Source organism: Dunckerocampus dactyliophorus, chromosome 2 (assembly GCF_027744805.1).
Source record: "Dunckerocampus dactyliophorus isolate RoL2022-P2 chromosome 2, RoL_Ddac_1.1, whole genome shotgun sequence".
NCBI lineage: Eukaryota > Metazoa > Chordata > Actinopteri > Syngnathiformes > Syngnathidae > Dunckerocampus > Dunckerocampus dactyliophorus.
This window is the reverse complement of record NC_072820.1, coordinates 9,141,805-9,160,000: the sequence shown is the minus strand read 5'-3', so window position 1 is coordinate 9,160,000 and position 18,196 is coordinate 9,141,805. Positions and strand designations below refer to the sequence as shown.

Sequence of the window (18,196 nt, the reverse complement as noted above, 5' to 3'; positions counted from 1 at the left end):
GCAGTCAGTCTTCAAAGAGTGCAGAGTGCTTCTGACGCATACGTTGATGTATTTCACTAGTGTTTTTGTTGGTCCTCAAAAACCTCAGAACGCTCCTGTCATATAGAAGATCTTTGACTCGTATTAGCATCCCGCTTTACTTATTATACCAGGGGTGTCCAAACTTTTTCTAGCGAGGGCCGCATATTGAAAAATGAAAAGGATGCAAGACACAATTTGATATTTTTTTTTGATAACACATAGAGATATGCTAAGAAGCTGCATTTCACCTTTGTAAGATAGGTGAAATGCTACTAAAAATGACATAATACGAGTTTAAAATTGCAACTTTTGTACTTTATTAGATTATGACTTTTTTTCTTAATATTTTTACTTTATTCCCGTAAAATTACAGCTGTTTTTTCCATTTCTGCTCGGTTTTTAAAAATTTATTTTCCAACTATTTCATTTCAGCTGTCCTCTAATTTTCTTATAATTATAACTTTATAACTTTATACAGTATTATTATATTATTTCCACTTTATAACGTAATAAATTATAATTATAAAGATATAATTTAATCTTTTAAAACAATGTATTTTTTCTTTATTTCAACATTGTTACTAAAATGATATTTTTCCTCATATTATACGTTTATTCTCGTAAAATTGCAAACTTTTTTCTCATTAGAAAACCTTTTTTTTCTCAATATCTTGACTTTTGTATAATTTTCCGAATATTTCAACTTTCTTGTATATTATCGTGTAATATTTTCACTTTATTCCCATGTTATACATTTTCCCCCAACCCAAGTCTCCAAAAATTACAACTTAAAAAAAAAAGTTCTTTATAATTTCAACTTCATGCTAGTAAAATTACATTTTTCCTCATACAATTACTTTATTCTCGTGAAATTATTTTCTTTGCTAGATGACAACACTTCTCTTAATATTTTGACTTTTGATTGATTTTCCCATTTTTGCTGATGCTGTTTTTTTATTTTTCCTTGTTAAATTACATTTTTAGAGTGTGCTGCAGGCCGATAAAATCACAGCCGCGGGCCGCACTTTGGACACCCCTGCATTATACATTAGACAATATGAATAATAGTGAAGGGAGAATTAAGCATAACACTACAGGAACTACAGACACGTTTATTTGCAATATATGCTTTGTGTTGCATATAAAATATACGTATTAGAAAAAGGTCAATAGCGCCGTATGGTGTAGGGCCCGCCCATTGACAAAGAGCCACATGACACACGGAGTTACTAAGGAAAATACTGAAAAAAAAAACCACAATAGGAATTATAATACACATATACTTATACTGTATTCATTCAGTCATTTTTTGCGGTTTATCCTGTTCGAGGTCACAGGTGAGCTGGACTGGGCTGCTCACCATACGTGTGACTTTTTTCCAAATTAAATCGCTACTGTATTAAATATAAAATACGTATTAGGAAAAATAGCACCTTCTGGCGAGGAGAGAGAGCCACAGAGCAGGAAGTTACTCAAATACACATTAAGGAAATGGAAGAACTGTGAGATATGCTTATTTACACACATGAATGTATTGCTCTGTATTAAAATTAAACTAAGTCTTAGAAAGTCACAGCAGTCAGGGTGTGTTCGGTTCCCACTCACAATAGAATGTGAGTGTCGGCTGGGATAGGCTCCAGCTCACCTGTGACCCTAAACAGAATCAGCAGTATAGAAAGTGGATGGATGGATAAGTGTTAAAGAATAAAAACAATGCCATCTGTTGCACTGATCGATGCATAGTATGTTGGATTTTTTTTTTTTTCAGGGAGTGTGTGGAAATAAAGAGCCCCCGCCTCCATCCTGCACTTCTAACTCCAGTGTAACAGCACCAAAACAATACAAGTCCTTTAAATGCTGAAGCATTCTCTGAAGTGCCACAAAAACAAATTCTAACAACTAACAAATGTAAATATTAACTATAAAACGTCTTTGTGCAGAAGCTTTAAAGTGCTTGGAATGATTATTGTTGGCCTGGCGTCTTCTGTGTGCATGCCCCAGCTTGCTGATCATCTCAGGTTGTGTTCCTAATTGCTTTGTTATTCCTGGTGGAGCAATTTGCCCTCTTGTGGGCCGTTTCATGATGTCATCTCCCTCTTGCTTGGCAGACATATTCCCCAGGATCGGCACGCAGAGCCATGACACTGTGCAGTATTTGTGAATAAAACAACTTCAGTAAATAAAACCGACAAGATGAGCAACACCAACTACTGGGTTGTGGATTATGACCTCTCCTCTCCGGCTCCGCCAAGCTTCGCCAGGGCCCCGACAGTGCTGCAGCCAATGGCGGGACACCCTGACCAGGGCACGGCCTTGTGCTTTGTGGGCCTCCTGGTGCTCCTGTTACTCTTCCTGCTGGTTCGCTGCGTGCGTATCCTGTTAGACCCTTACAGCAGCATGCCGGCGTCATCGTGGACTGACCACAAGGAGGGTCTGGACAAAGGGCAGTTTGATTATGCACTGGTGTGACGACCACAGTTGGGTGGGACACAAAGGGGGAAGCTGTAAGTGTAAGGAATTCAAAAATGTAGATCCCATTTGGAGTCCTGTTTATCATGTCATTGCGTTCATTGATATCAATTTGGAACATGTTTTTCTCTGTGCAGCTGAACCAAAATGTTTGATTTTACACTGAAACCTACTGTAGATTCTGTGTGAATTGTTCAGGTGATCCTCAGGTAAAACTGTATTTGACCAAAGCCTGTAGTATTGATGGAGTTTTCTAAAGAGCTGATTTTGTATCTTCCATTTGTTTGTCGTTTGTCATTTGCTAGTCCCTTTAAGAGGCCTGTAATTCCCACGGTGGAGGCCCGTTGTTATGAAAACATAAGTAATATGTTTCCACTGTTAGGGAGAAATATGTTTATTATGTTTAGTGCTGTACAACTCTGCACTGCATCATACTATACTGAGAGCTGTTTCTAGGATTAACATCTCTCTCATAGCTAATTATCAACATATTGGATCACAGCACTGCATTATTATCTTAGTAACGACACATTTTCTATAGAGTTCTCATATGGATGTCATTAGACTGTGCTGGCGTACCTAATGCAAGTTGTTGCACGGTGATGCTCCTCTAATCCTCTTTGCCTTCAGTCCTGAAAGAGTGCACCAGCTGAATATGTTCAATAGTGCCTGTAGAAAGATGTCACTGCTGCTTTTTGACACTTTTTGTAAACCCTCCCGCCCCTTATTGTCCTCTAAAGCCCTATGCAATGTGACCCTGACAGGTGTTTTTAGGGAGTTTATAATTCTAATGATGAATAAAATGTGTTTAGTAAGAAATACTGAACAAACCGTATGTGCCGTATGTGTGGGCGTGTGCTTTTTCCTGGAAGTTGACTAGCTTTCTGTTTATTTCATGAAAACAGACGTCCAGCAAACACAACCTACAACTGCAAAGACATCAACTTTAATGCCACGTTGTCGTGTTCTCAAGTCAATATTAACAAGGTTTGAAGCATAAGAAATCCACCAAATAATGAATCGGAGGCTCGTAAAAAGACACAGCCCGGCAATTCATAAAGATCAGCTCTCGCAGACTGAGAACATCAGCCCCAAATGAAATATATCCTCTGGTGGGCAACCTGGCCCTCCTGCGACATTGTGTAACGGATGCCAGCCTGTGAGGCTGTACAAGTGTACGCTGGTAAACCTCACTCCTTCTGCCTTAAGAACTGCGCTGAACACGCGGTCGACAGTCTAGGCTTTTGGCCGTGTGGTCAGCGCTCTCGCCTCCCATTACGAAGGTCCTGTGTCCAAGCCCCGGTGCGGGCAGTTACAATTGGACACGTACAGCAGGAGTGTCTGAACTTTTTCTAGAAAAATTAAAGGATGCGGGGGCTACTTTGATACATTTTGTGCATTAAAGATGTTAAAACAAATCCTATGTACTCTAGGTCAATACGTGCTACGCCATCTGCATAAAACATCTACATATTAGCTTTGTGTTATAGGCAAAAAAGAAAATGAGTATAATTTATAGTGTCTCATTAATAATTAATTCATTTTGTTTTTACAAGATGCCGAGAGCCGATGAAAAAGATGAACTGCCGCTGGGCCACACATGGGCACCACTGAAGCACTGGAAATGAGCTCAGTCATGATTAGCTCTAGTTATTCTAACACTTACCATCACATCAAATGTTTAACATTTGGCTCTATTCTGTTATCTACTGTCTGTAGATAACAGAATATGGATCAGACTTGGGATCCACACCGTACTGTACGGTTCAATTCTCTAATAACTCACCCACAGGAAGCGAAGGGAAATTGTGACCTCCTCTGGACATCTTCGGAACTACAAGTCCAGGAACCGCTCATGAAATAGAAAACATGAGTAAAAAAAAAAAAATCAAGAATATGTAGAATAAAATATAAAACGAGTGACTAGCGACATAAAAATGGATGGATGGAGTTATGACAACATACCGGCTTTTAAAGGGTATATATACTGCATACATACAGTATATTGATACTTGATATGTATTATACATGTTTATTTGTTTAAATATATACGTGTATTTTACGGACTTCTCAAAGCAGGGGTGTCCAAAGTACGACCGGGGGCCATTTTTGGCCTTTTTTTAGTGCCCCTCGGCATATTGTAAAAAATAAAATAAATTCATTATTAATAATAATATAATATATTATTATTCATTATATTACACTTTGTCAGTTATAACACAAAGCTAAGATGTGGTGGTTTTATTCAGGTAGCTTAGCATATAGATTAGATCAGGGGTCACCAACACAGTGCCCGCGGGCACCACGTAGCCCCCCACGACCACATGAGGCGTCCGCAGGCCTGCTTTTCATTCAGGTTTTCAGTTAATAATGTGAGAACACTAGAAAGAAAAGTATTATGAAACATAAAATGTGAGTTGTGGAAACCAGCATTTTGTGAATGTTTTGGTAAAACAAGCATATTTGATTTGTTTGGGTTGAAATAAGCTATGAAAATCATTTCTACAAAAATGAGTAGCTCGTGGCCATTTTCATTTTCTAAAAGTAGCTCTCGCAAGAAAAAATGTTGGTGACCTCTGGATTAGATGATCTTTAACGCACAAAATGTATCGAAGTGGCCTCCGCATCCTTCACCTTTTCGGCTGTGGCCCTCGGGGGTAAAGGTTTGGACCCCTTAGCTCCACATTTCACCCTGCCAGCCAACACATGTGGGAAAGCCTCTTTTCTGCGCCGGTGCACAAAGCAAGTTCCACGAAGGCATGCTCGGATGAGCGTGACGTGGAAGAACCTGACCTTGACCTCAACCCCGTCAAACACCTTTTCAAACACCTTTTGGATTAACGTGATCAAAAATTCCCACACACGTACGTCTGTGTTTACTTCAAAGGCGTTTTTCCTTGCCTCCGTCGCCAAAGTGCTTGCTGATGTGGTGTTCTGTTGTTTTCTTGAATGTACGACAATCGTGGATCTAGACCTGCTTCTTGAGATAACATGTGTAGGGAACTGGCTCTGTATAAATAAAATGAACTTCCTGTATAATGTCTAACAAGCAGTACTGACACTACAGTTACTAAATCCAACTTTCTTGTTGTTTTCAAACAACTATGACTTTAATAAGGGCACTTATGCACTAAACTGTGCATCAAACGTGCAAGCAGATAGCTCTCTGTTGTGTATCTGGTAGCCACGAGTGTTTTGGAGTGTAAAAAAAAGGCCACCCCTCATTAGTGTGGCAAATTAACAGAGTTGAGCTTCAGTGCCTTCGGACAATTTGCCTCTAACAGAGGCTTCTTCCATAGTTCCCATCCCTGGGTGATCACAAACAAAACACTCTCCACCCACATATGCAAGCAAGGCCAAATCCCGGAAATCACATGCACAGCAGGAATTACGCGCGTTAGGATTGCTATAATTTTACAAGAAGGCTTTCATATCATTTCAATCCAATCTGTCAGCGGCTGTTTCACACTCTGCTGACGTGCACGCAGGCCAGCACGGCGCTTGCTACCTGAATATGCAAAACCAAATGCCTTTATTTCCTGTTCCCTTGTAAAACAGCCACGAACAACACAGACCACAGCCTCCATCGACACACACGCAAATGGTTTTCAAGTGCTCACACACCAACACACACACGGAATGTTCTGCAAGTAGGATGGCGTTGACCTCATGCCTGGCACACCTGCGTATAATGACAAAGATACGCTTATTTGCATGACAATGGTGATGTTATCCAAACACAGGCCACAGTCGCTATCTCTTCTGGTGGCAGATACCATTAGCTGAGGGGAGAATGGCACAGTATGAGGAAAATCTGTGTCTTTAAGGCATGAGAAATCATCAAAATATACTATCTATGAAAAAATGTGATGATATACAGTACAGTAGGTACAGTGCTTCCTGCCTTTGTTTTGTTTCTTCTTACTTCCTGACGGACCACTATCGACTTGTTAAAACACAGAAGCATGAACTGGGCTTGGGGTTTAGTCATGCATTATTTATACAACTTCCTACATGTCGTGTTTATTACTTATCTAATTTGCGGCATGCTAATTTGACATTTCAGTATGTGATTCACAATTGTAATAAAAGCACCAAATAAAACACACTGAGGCGTAAAACATTTATTTTTAATAGTGACTCTTTGGTCACGTCACTGAAGTCGTAGCAAGATAACAATTACCGATTTTCCTTCGAGATTATTGTAGACGTTATTAGAGACAATTTATACAGGTTTCACTTTTCCCGCAATCCATTTGGTTGTCATGTGATAACCCAAGGTTCAAGCGTAAACTCTGTTTTATTTTTAAATGAAAAGTTGTCCACTTCCTGTCTGCGCCGACATGACGTGAGGTGGGTGGTTATTGGGACAGGCAGCAGCAGCAGCCACACACACGCACACGAAAGAAGGCTGCCGACAGGAGTTGACTGTGTGGATTTTATCCATCTGTCCTAACAACTGAGCAGTATCGGACATCACACGCAGGTGAGTTGCAATTTGTACGCAAAACGTGCAAATGCAAATGCAACTTTGTTTGTGCAGGAAAATTATACATTTTTAAACTTTTGTCTCTATGCTGCTTTCAGTTGGTGTATTATATATATATATATATATATATATATATATATATATATATATATATATATATATATATATACCACCATATATACCATGTATTATTATATATATGTATATGTATAATAATATATGTATTATTTTACTTAACCCAAATACTTAATCCTATGAATTTGTAACCTTTTATTGGTATTTTTTACTGTTTTGCTGTAAGGCAAACAATTAGTTATCTTAAAAAGTTATCTTATCTTATTATCACGTTGTTGTTGTTTGTCTGCCATAAATAATATGTCCACAGGCCCTCGTTGTTTGCCTTTGTGCCAAATATACAATATAATAATATAATACATTGTCATGTTAACTACAAATGTAATTAATAATAAATACAATCTCCTTCGACAGCCAAATGGATTTGCTGCCTGATTTGTGGAGGCAGGACTACTGGCTTCCTCCAGGTGTGACCTGGAACGACATGAATCAGCTGGCCGACTCCGAGCGACCTCTACCCCGAGACCTCCTAGTAGCGTTGCCCCTCGCTTTGGGCTTTGTGCTCCTGCGTTATGTGTTTGAGAGGTACTTTGTGGGTTACTTAACTGGTGTTTAATGCATTGCCGGCTTACCACTGAACTGTACACGGAACCCGAAGGAAAAACCATTGCTTACATTCTCCTCGCATGAGGTTATCATCAAACAAATACTTGTCTTAAAACGTCATGCGTTGTTTCCTGATTGGGACGGAGCACCTAGGGTGTGTACTGGAGGATGAGCTGCAGGGCGGTGAGCAGGTGTTTTGTCAGAACAGGCTTTGTTATCATCAGGGGAGGAAACCTTCGGGGACCAGAACAAGAGAGGCTGTGCCTGTCTCGCCCATTACATACATAGTTAGTACTGTATATGTAATCCTGCTTGCTTTCTCAGTGCCGTTTTATGTTACATATACTGCATCTCCAAAAGTACAACACACAGTGCCCTCCAGAAGTATTGGAATAGTGAAGTCAATGTATTTATTTTTGCTGTAGACTAGGGGTGTTAACACTTTTTCAGCCTGCAAGGTACTTTTAAAATGACTAAGTCCCAAAGCTCCAAAGCTGCCAAAGAAAAGGGGTCCCCAACCACCGGGCCGGTCCGTGGGCGGGCCGCACTGGGCCGAGGAAACCTTTCAGGCGCAATTATAAAAGAAATACACACACAAAAAAAATGCATTTGTAAATAACTAAATAAAATTTTAAGTAAATGCATGGCAATTTTAGAAATGTGGGCCATTATTTTATTCAAAAAATAATATAGTTTGAAGTTTTTGCATGTTTATGTTGTTTATGGCGAGTGTCCACTTTGTTTGACAGTCCTTGAACGCACCATTGTACGTTCGCTAGCCTTCTCCCACTCTGCACAGATGGTCAACTACACTGTATTTTTATCGTGTTTCTTTCACTTCATATTTGCTCCCGAATGCTGATACTCTGTGGGAATGCTTAAAGGTAAAGTTTGATGACGTTATCGAGTGCTATTGTGGATATTTGTTCTGTGCACAGCTTCAAGTTAATTCATGCTAGCACACTGCCTGTTAGCACACACATCAAGCAGCGGCGCTGTAATCTTCTCTCTGAAAAACAAACTCCAAGCTTATAGTGGGTCTGTATTCACTTTGTGCTTTTAAGTTGATATTGTTCCTGTCGAAGTTTTGCACAATAAATACTATATGAGATAAATTTGATCGCTATACGACCCCCCCCCCGGTCCGCGGAGATTTGTGGGAACACGCGCCGGACCGTGGGTACAAAAAGGTTGGGGACCACTGCTGTACCTGCTACTATAATCATAGAACATATATATTGAGTATATTTATAAATATGAGCATTAATGCACATTGTACATGTACTATATCAGGGGTGCTAACACTTTTTCAGCATGCAAGTTACAAGTCAAAATTATCTACAGTATCTATAAAACCTAAAAAAGGAAAACTTTGAAACTACTATAGTCAATACTAATGATTAGTATTTCACATTCACAGTTTCAAAGTTGACATGGTAATTAAAATAGTTGATATAATTAAATAATTCATAATGAAATTCAATATGGCAATGAAGATAATTACATATAACCTGAGTTGTATGTCAGTCAAAATATCTACGTAGCATTCATTATACATACCGTTCATGTATTACGTCCAGTTAGCGTTTGCTATCTTACATTACAGATACACAAGAAATGAAAATGATTATGCAAAAGACAATGCAGCCGAAGTCGAGGCAACATATTAAAAAGGTTTCAGGAATAGGCACATTTTCCAGTGAATCATGAAATAACATTGTAACAATCAAAAGTGCAGAAAACACACATTTCTATAACAGCTACAAAGTCACGTTTATGACGTGGGTGACACGCGCAATCAACGCCGTGGGCACCCTTACTGTAGACGGAAAACAGAAGATGAAGATGAGAGCCGAGAGCAACATTTCAGCTTTTATTTCCAGGCATTTACGCCTGGATCGGATGCAAAACTTAGAAGATAGCAACTTTTTTTTTAACCTGCCCATTTTTCATGTGAGCAAAAGTATTGAAACATGAGACTGACACGAGACTGGTGTGTTTTGTAGCCCAGGTGTGTCCTATTTACTTACCGTAAATTCCGGTGTATAAGCCGCAGCCACTAAATTTAGAGAAAAAGCAGATTTGTTCTTGTGTCCATGTCATAAAGTGACATATTGTGGTGCTTACAAGTCCATGAAGACCAGTCAAATCTTTATTTGACATGATCCAATCATGAGCAATGAAAAAACTCATGATGAACTTGTCAACCCATTGAAAATTGCAGGAGGTCATTACCCAGTATAACGGTCTGACTCACGGTTTCATCTTCCAAACAACATAAACTCATCACACAGCAACTAACACTAATACGTTATACCTCAGAAATGTAGAAACATGCATTAATACGAGTTTAATATGACAGAAACAACATTTTAAAGTGTTCCCATAATGCATCTTGTTTGAGAAAACCATAGGAGCATAGAAAGCGTAGAAAATGGCGCTGCAATGCTGCTTCTCTCCACCACAGGGAGCCACACGACCCGGAGCCCAAAGCTCAGAGGGAAGCTGGTGTCATTGCAGCACCACAATGAATGCGTTGCTCAGACGCAATGCCTTATGGGAAAACTTAAAAATGTTTTTTTTTATGTTAAACTCATATTGGGACATGTTTGTATATTTCCAACTATACCTTTTGAGTATTAAGTTGCTGTTTGATTAATTCAGTGCTATTAGTAGTAGTGTCCTTTGAAAGATGACACTGTGAGTCAGACTGTTTTGTTGTTATACTGGTATTTATACTGACCTCCGCTGACTTCCGATGGGTTGACAAGCTCGTTGTGAGTGCACTGACAGCTCGTGATTGGCTCCTGCTAAAGAAAATTCTTCATGGACTCGTATGCGCCACAATATGCCACTTTATGACGCGGACAAGTGCGGCTTATACACCGGTGCGGCTTATATATGACCAAATCTGTTTTTATCCCTAAATTTAGTGGGTGCGGCTTATACACCGAAATTTACAGAAAGTAATGAACCATAAGAGGACACACCTGGGCTACAAAACAAACCTGTCAGCCTCATGCTTCAATACTTTTGCTCACATGAAAAATGGGCAGGTTCAAACAAAAGGCGCTATCTTTTAAGTTGTGCATCTTCTAAGTTGCGCATCTGATCCGTAAATACCTATCGTTTGCTCACTGACTTGCGAGCGGCACAGTATTTAAACAATTAGTAGTAGTTCTGAAGTAAAGGAGATGTCACGAGACTAGAATTTAGCCAGAAATTTCCGTTTGTAGCCGTTTGCCTGTAAGCACACACGTTTGTAAACATAACAGGCCCTATCTCACCCACAGTCTTTGTGTTATGTCATCGCATGTGTTTTGTTTTTCCTGCCCTCAGGTTCTTTGCCCCACCCTTGGGCAGATGTTTAGGGGTTAGGAATAGATTACAAATGACTGCAGAGCCTTCCCCAAAGCTGGAGTCCTTTTACACGCAACAAAGCAGAAGACCGACACAGGTTAGTCTCAGTAATCGGCCTATCATAGGCGTTGTCTTCTCAATTGTTACTTTTTTACTATGAGAAGTAAATGTATGGTACTCAGTGTTCATTCAAGTGTCACAACATCTGGTACACCTGCACAAAACCATAAAGACCGTGTAGTTTGTATTTTATGCTACCTGAATCAGGATGAAACTTATTGTGCACTTATCAGACACTTAGGTACACCTGAACAATGGACTGGGATCCAATAGATCCAATATTAAGCATACACTTGATGATGTTTTCACGAAAGACATAATCTCTTGTAATTATTTAGGGCTGGACTCACATGCTAATGCTCCCCTGTGTTGTTTTTTCAGGGCGATGTTGTTAATTTAATGTTCCTGTGCGGCAAAAGCCAGAGACAAATTGAGACCTGGTTCCGACTTCGTAGACAGCAGGACAGGCCGTGTCAAACCAGGAAGTTTGGGGAGGCTGCGTAAGAGTTTTCTTTTTCCCCTTCAATTCACTGTTGTCTTTTATAGATGAATTTGACAGATTTTCACATTTATTTCTTTAGTTGGAGGTTCTTTTTCTACCTCGTAGCCTTCATTGCTGGCCTGACCTGCTTGGTTGATGTACGTTTTCTAGTATTGTTTTGTAGCAAAGCAAATATTCTTCACTACTAATGGATATTTTTTTTAATTGTTGTTATTACTAATGTGGTTTGTCTATAGGCACCCTGGTTTTGGGACCTCAGGGAATGTTGGAGGCAATATCCAGTTCAGGTCAGAACAATACAATCTGTTATCAACATGGCCAATATACAGTAAAGCCTTGGGTTTGGTACGGCCTGGTTTTAGTTTTTCATACATTATTGCACGTAACAAACTACAAGACAATTATGTACCAAGTTTTACAGTGTAGTTCTTGCGTTTGTAAATATTAGACAATACGGAAATCTGCCAAAATGCATATTGACAAAGCACAAACCTGGAGCTTTTTGGAAATGTCAGAGCAGCCCAATGTTCATAGACACAGAAATGAAGCAAACAGAGAAACGGACAGTGTGAAATTTGGAGGAAGCTCAGTAATGTGTTGTCCGTTTGCCCGATACTGTATCGCTCCAAGGAATCAAGCGCCCTACGTGTTGCTGACTCACGGTCTGTGCATTATTGAGTGTGAAGGCTAAATAACCCGCCATGAGGCCAAAGAAAGTTTCGAGTGCCAGCAATTTGATAAAATAGTGAGAAACACTATTGAATTCAATATTGCCAGGATGTATGGGAAGTCTGCAACAACACGTTCCATCAAGTCATCATTTATAATTATTTCACATTGTTTTCTACATATAAAACTATAATTATTCTCTATAAAATGCATTTTGTTCCTAATTATGGGTGTCTGGAATGGATTGCTTGGATTTACATTATTTCCTATGGGAAAAATTGCCTTGGTTTTCATCGGACCTTTTGGAAGGAATTTTCGTTGTCATTCAAAATTCATGGTTTAACATGATTGCTGTTTTTAAAAAATACATGAATTAATAAATCATATTACAGCATATCAGTAAAAAATACAACTAATACAGATTTTTACAACAGGCACATTAATAATAACATAATAATTATAACCATAATAATAACACGGGCTACTGTTATGGCCGTAACCATAAGTTTTATTTATGTCTTAAATTACTTCTTTTCTTGGATTATATCTACTATGTTGGGTAATATAGGTGTAAAGGTGACTATATGGGTGTTATTTCATGTCTAGAGGCGCTCTAATGATCTTAAAAAACGTATTTAGATGGTCATAAACCTTTTATCTATGCTCTAACTCCGAAAATGTTCCATTAATAAAGAAGGAGTCCTACTTTGCTGAACTTCACCTATCACGCTGAGGTCTGGACCATACAGTAAATGCTCCAATTAATGCCTCTATTCAAGTAATTGCTGAGTCTCTTAGAGCCGCCAGGTGCATGGTTTATAGGAGGTAATGTAGCGCGCCACAGTGCTTGGGAATCACAGGTCGAAAGAGGACTCAGCCAATGTTAAATTATGTTTAATTTTGCTTCCTCCACAGCCCATGCAGAGAGTTCATTACTGGTACTACATGCTGGAGCTTGGCTTTTATGGCTCCTTGCTGCTCCGCATCTCTGTAGACATCAAGAGGAAGGTGTAATGTATTATAGTTAATAGGGTTGGGCACCGAGTCTCGAGCATCTATGAGAACTGGGACTAACATTCCAATCCTCCCGGGATCGTTCAAATGTTTTTATTTTGATTCCTAGATTTGATGCGCACTCCGCCGACTACTGCCATTGGCTGGCAACCAGTCCAGGGTGTACCCCGCCTCTAGCCCGAAGTAGGCTCCAGCATACCCCCGCGACCCTAATTAGGATAAGCGGCACAGAAAATGGATGGATGGACTTCACCGACCAGAAGAAATAGCTGCAAACACCAATGAAGAAGAAGCTGGCGAGCACCAGCAAAGAAGAAGCTGCTAAAAAGTTTGGCTTAACTTCCTAAAAAAAGAGTCGTTGGCTCAGGGCGACATTTGCAACACAATGATATCATGCAAAGGAGGGAACGATCAACATGATTAATGCTCGCGCGTTCCTGGTGTAGAAATAACAGAGTACCTTGTCTTTGATGCGCTACGTCGGGTTTCTTCTAAGCAGTCAGAATCTGGGAAGTCAAACAATAAATGACGTCTGTCTCATGCCAATGCAACCCAGGGTTTCAGCATGCTAGCTGATAATAAAGAACGGGCGCTACAGCTACTGTATGTCTAGGCAAGTTTATTCATGTGCACAGTACGCCTCTGTTCGCATCAGTCAAGGCACCTTCTCAACTCACACAACACACTTCCAGCCTTCAAAATAAGAGCGCTTTCATCTAAATCCTGTCTACCTGTGTTCACAAAATAAGGGTGTCATAAGATATAGCTTACACCAACATCGAGGCAGCAAACAAACTATACTGCGTTTCAAAAGGAAACATCTTTTGTGAAAGTGTACTCCTGTAAAAAGAAACTTTATAACATTTATATTCAAGTTGAATGGTTTCATATGCTTGAAAATAGCCTCAGGCAATCCATCCAAAAAGAACTCCGGTTAGCACCCTCATTTAAACCATGCAACATGCCACCCTGCCTCTGAAAAGCATCGGAATCGAGGATCGTTAAAAATCAAATGAGGAATCAGAAGCAGAACCGGAATCGTTCAAATTGAAAACGATGCCCAACCCTAAGAATCAAGTGTGGATGTATTTCATCTATTGTTGTTTATGTTGTACCTTCAACCAACACCAGTGTTCTTCATGTCTACTTTATTTGCCAGGATTTTAAAGAACAAGTGGTCCACCATTTGGCCACCATCTTTCTTCTTAGTTTCTCCTATTGTGCCAACTACATCCGTATCGGCACCTTGGTCATGCTTCTTCATGACTCGTCTGATATCCTACTAGAGGTAATATGCATTATTTGACAACATATATAACTAGTGATCGTGTACTTGAGTTCATATTCTCTCTGATTTTTTGCAGTCTGCCAAAATGTTTAACTACGGCTCTGGGTGGAGGAAAGTATGCGACACACTGTTTGTGGTCTTTACTGTTGTCTTCCTTTTAACTCGATTGGTGATTTTTCCCAGCAAGTAAGTACATTTTCCCTATTTGAGGTATCTAACTCTGTGATTCCCAACCACTGTGCCGCAGCACGATGTGTCGTAAGATATCATCAGGCATGCCTTATCTAATTGCACTTAATTTCAGGTCTGCAACTAACGATTATTTTCTGATTAATCTGAAGGTTGTCGTTTTGATTCATCGAGTAATCGGTTAGACCCAAATCAATGTGAACCAAACGCAAACAGTGGTTTGGTTTGCCACATATGAGAAAAGAGGCAAACGTGTCGATCACTGTTTTCCACAGATGTGTGTGAGTATCTTGTTAGCCTAAAACACAAAGATAACAGGCCTGCTTTCACGGCTGACCCAGTAAATTAAAAAATATTCACATTTGAGAGGCTCAAATCAGATGATATTTACATTTTTAAATCAAAAAACAATGAATGAAACACGGAAATTGTTGTCGATTAGTTGGATAATCAATTTATGTACTACAACTAATGTATCTTTGTTCATCCAGCTATGCAAGCGATGCATAGTGACAGGCAGAACTATGAAATGCTCTTCCACTAGACTGCAGAAGGTATATAATTCACCTTTATAGTAACCTGTTCTCATTCCTGCAACGGAATAAGTCATGGCACGCTCGGCGGTGTGCTGTGATCCTCTTTTGAATGTAAAACATGTGCCTTGGCTGAATAAAGGTTGGGAAACACTGCTCTAACTAACTACTTCATACATGAAAATGTTGTTCTGTGGTTATTTCCAGGATCATCCATACCACCCTTGTACTGTCCATGGAGATGTTCCAACCCTTTGCTGGCTACTACTGTTTTAACTTGCTCTTAATGGTGCTGCAAGCGCTTCATGTCTTCTGGGCTGGTTTAATCTTACGAATGGTTTATAAATTCTTGAAAGGAAAGGTGAGACTCACCGCACACTGTATGATATGTTTCTTAAATGAAAGTAGAAAAGCTCTATAGAGTAGACCAGATGTGTCCAAACTACAGGGTCAAGCAAAATGATGTGACACATTTGTAGGTTAAATAAAAGGCAAATAAAATAAAGAAACAAGAAAGTGTTTTTATTTTTGAAAAGTACATATAATGCCATTCTGTTTCATTATGTTTTAAAAATTAAATCAAGTCAAATGGGATCCATTATTGTCCACACACTCAATGCAGATCCAGTAGCTCTGACGTTGGTAACCCATAACAAGATGGTGTTTTGAGCTGGTACGGGATCATGTCTACCAGGATTGAAGTGCAAACAGAACGCTCGTTGTGTTGCAGTTACAGATTCGTTTGTTTTGATAAACGTTTCCACAATGAAAGCGCGATGCTCACCAGTCCAATTCATGGCAGCAACTGAAAAAGACACGAAAAACAATGGCATTATAAAGAAACAAAGCAAAATGGCATTATATGAAAAAAATGGCATTATATGTACTTTTCAAAAATAAAAACACTTTTTTGTTTCTTTACTTCATTTGCCTTTTATTTAACCTACAAATGTGTCAGATCATTTTGCCTGACCCTGTATTTCCACTGAGGGCCGCGTACTGAAAAATCAAAAGATGCGGGGGCCGCCTTTACAGTTAAAAAAAAAAAAAAAAAACACAAACAAAATACTTTTTTTAATGTATATACTGTATATATTTACACATATAAAATATATTTATTTATTTTATCAGTGATAATATTATTAGTATTTTGAACTGTTCTTTTTGACTGTTTTTTAAATTTATTTTACAAATATATCAACATTCTACATTCTATGTTTTTTTTCTCCTCATACTAATATGACTTATTCTCTTAATATTTGGACTTTATTATCATAACATCATAGCATTTACCCAACCTAATTTTCCTAAAATTTCAACTTAATTCTTTGTTTGGTTTGTTTCTTATATTACAACTTTTTTCCTGTAATATTTCAACTTGATGCTGTTTTTTTCTGTTAATATAATGACTTTACTCCCTTAATGTTTTGTCTTTATTCTTGTAAAATTACTGCTTTTTTCCCATTTTTGCTGTTTTTTAAATTATATTCTTTAATCGTATTTTTAGAATGTGCCGAGGGCCAGTAAAAAAGCAGTCGCGGGCCATAAATGGCCCCCGGGCCGCACTTTGGACACCCCCAGAGTAGACTGTCACTATTCGCAGGGGGTTACGTTGAATAAATAAGAATAATGGACGCATCCGTGCATGCCAACCCGCAAGTAGGCGGGATCTACTGTACAAGCAAAGCATGCTCACAACTTTCTGTGTTTTGCCTTCAGTTGGAAAAAGATGAACGCAGCGATGAAGACACTGACTTGGAGGTGGACAGAGGAGAAGAAGTCCAAGAAGGAGATTATTATCAGAAGACGAGTAAAGATACTCAGAACTACAAACTACCCCCATTGAGTAACAGCTGCGTCCTCAACAATCTGACCAACCACAGAGCCTCAATTGCCGATAATATGCGTAAAGCTCAGTAAGGACTTTGTTTCATTTTTAAAATACAGGGGAAGGCAGCAACAAAAGACACTGTTATACAGCCCAAGAGACATAGGTTGTTCTTTAATGCGTATGTACTGTAGTTTGGATCATGAACGCATTTCAAATATGATTTAGTGAGATTTCATGTTGAAAATAAAGTCACCTTTTGTCTATTTTCTTGCCATGTATGTCTTTTTAAACCGCAAACTACGCACAGCATTAAGTTTGTTCAGTATACGTAATGAGACCGTACTGTACACTCACACACAAAAAAGATGTAATTCAGGATAGAAACTCAAAAGGTAACATTTGTAACATTTTGCTGAGCTAATAACAAAACAGATATGTGGCTCCACCGCGTCTCAGTATGTGTTTAGTGCCTGTCGGAGCATATTAGGAACCCACAATTAGACAATAGCCGGCTAAATATAGAGCCACAACAGTCCTTACTGGCTAAGGGAGAACCCGCCCATTGTGTTCTGCGTCCTGATTGGCTATAGACCATTGTCAATCAATGTCTCAATAGTTGATATTTGCTAGCAAACTCGCTAACTGCGTGAGCTGCTTGTTAACTGCCAATGAATAGAAGAAGAAGAACAAGCTAACCGCCTAAAAGAATCTTCGGTTCAAGGAGTAGGACGAGGAGGAGGAGGACGACAGGAGCAATATCTTTTAACAAGGATACAAAAACGCTACAGCCGGACGGCGCCAAGACAAGGCACGGTCAGAGGAGTGACCAAGGTTGAGTCACTTAATAATTTCTTGTGCCTAACCTAGTAGATTGCTCATTAAAATTCAAACGAAATAAGAGTGTTTAAACGAGAGAGAAATGCGAGAAAATGTTAATGCCTGTCTGAAAAAAGAGTAATGTGAGGGTTTTTACAGCCTTAAAACATAAATAATAATTGTAATCAAATAAAGTTGACCACTTCACGGATTTCACTTATTGCGGGCTATTTTGGGAACCTATCCACGCGATAAACGAGGGACCACTATATCT

General features: G+C 39.1%; 2 protein-coding genes across 4 annotated transcripts in view; both read left to right on the top strand.

Moving 5' to 3' along the window:
- Nucleotides 1–3,341, top strand: part of LOC129177918 (cortexin-1) — a 7,852-nt gene extending 4,511 nt beyond the window's left edge. For both annotated transcript variants that reach the window (XM_054769536.1, XM_054769534.1), the window contains exon 2: nucleotides 2,130–3,341. In XM_054769536.1, the coding sequence (XP_054625511.1) occupies nucleotides 2,215–2,490 (276 nt within the window). In that variant the 5' untranslated portion in view covers nucleotides 2,130–2,214 and the 3' untranslated portion in view covers nucleotides 2,491–3,341. The remainder of the gene's footprint in view (nucleotides 1–2,129) is intronic.
- Nucleotides 3,342–6,832: 3,491 nt separating this feature from the next.
- On the top strand, nucleotides 6,833–17,377 carry LOC129173707 (ceramide synthase 2-like). 2 transcript variants are annotated; one of them, XM_054764824.1, is made up of 11 exons: nucleotides 6,833–6,976; nucleotides 7,469–7,639; nucleotides 11,000–11,117; nucleotides 11,462–11,580; nucleotides 11,662–11,719; nucleotides 11,819–11,869; nucleotides 13,167–13,259; nucleotides 14,425–14,553; nucleotides 14,630–14,739; nucleotides 15,483–15,636; nucleotides 16,995–17,376. In XM_054764824.1, the coding sequence occupies exons 2-11, from the start codon at nucleotides 7,473–7,475 to the stop codon at nucleotides 17,193–17,195; spliced, it is 1,200 nt and encodes a 399-aa protein (XP_054620799.1). In that variant the 5' UTR covers nucleotides 6,833–6,976; nucleotides 7,469–7,472; the 3' UTR covers nucleotides 17,196–17,376. The 2 variants fall into 2 exon arrangements, with proteins under 2 accessions (XP_054620799.1, XP_054620800.1); XM_054764825.1 differs by lacking the exons at nucleotides 6,833–6,976; nucleotides 7,469–7,639 and adding an exon at nucleotides 7,898–8,544 and having other exon boundaries at nucleotides 16,995–17,377.
- The last annotated feature ends 819 nt before the right edge of the window (nucleotides 17,378–18,196 follow it).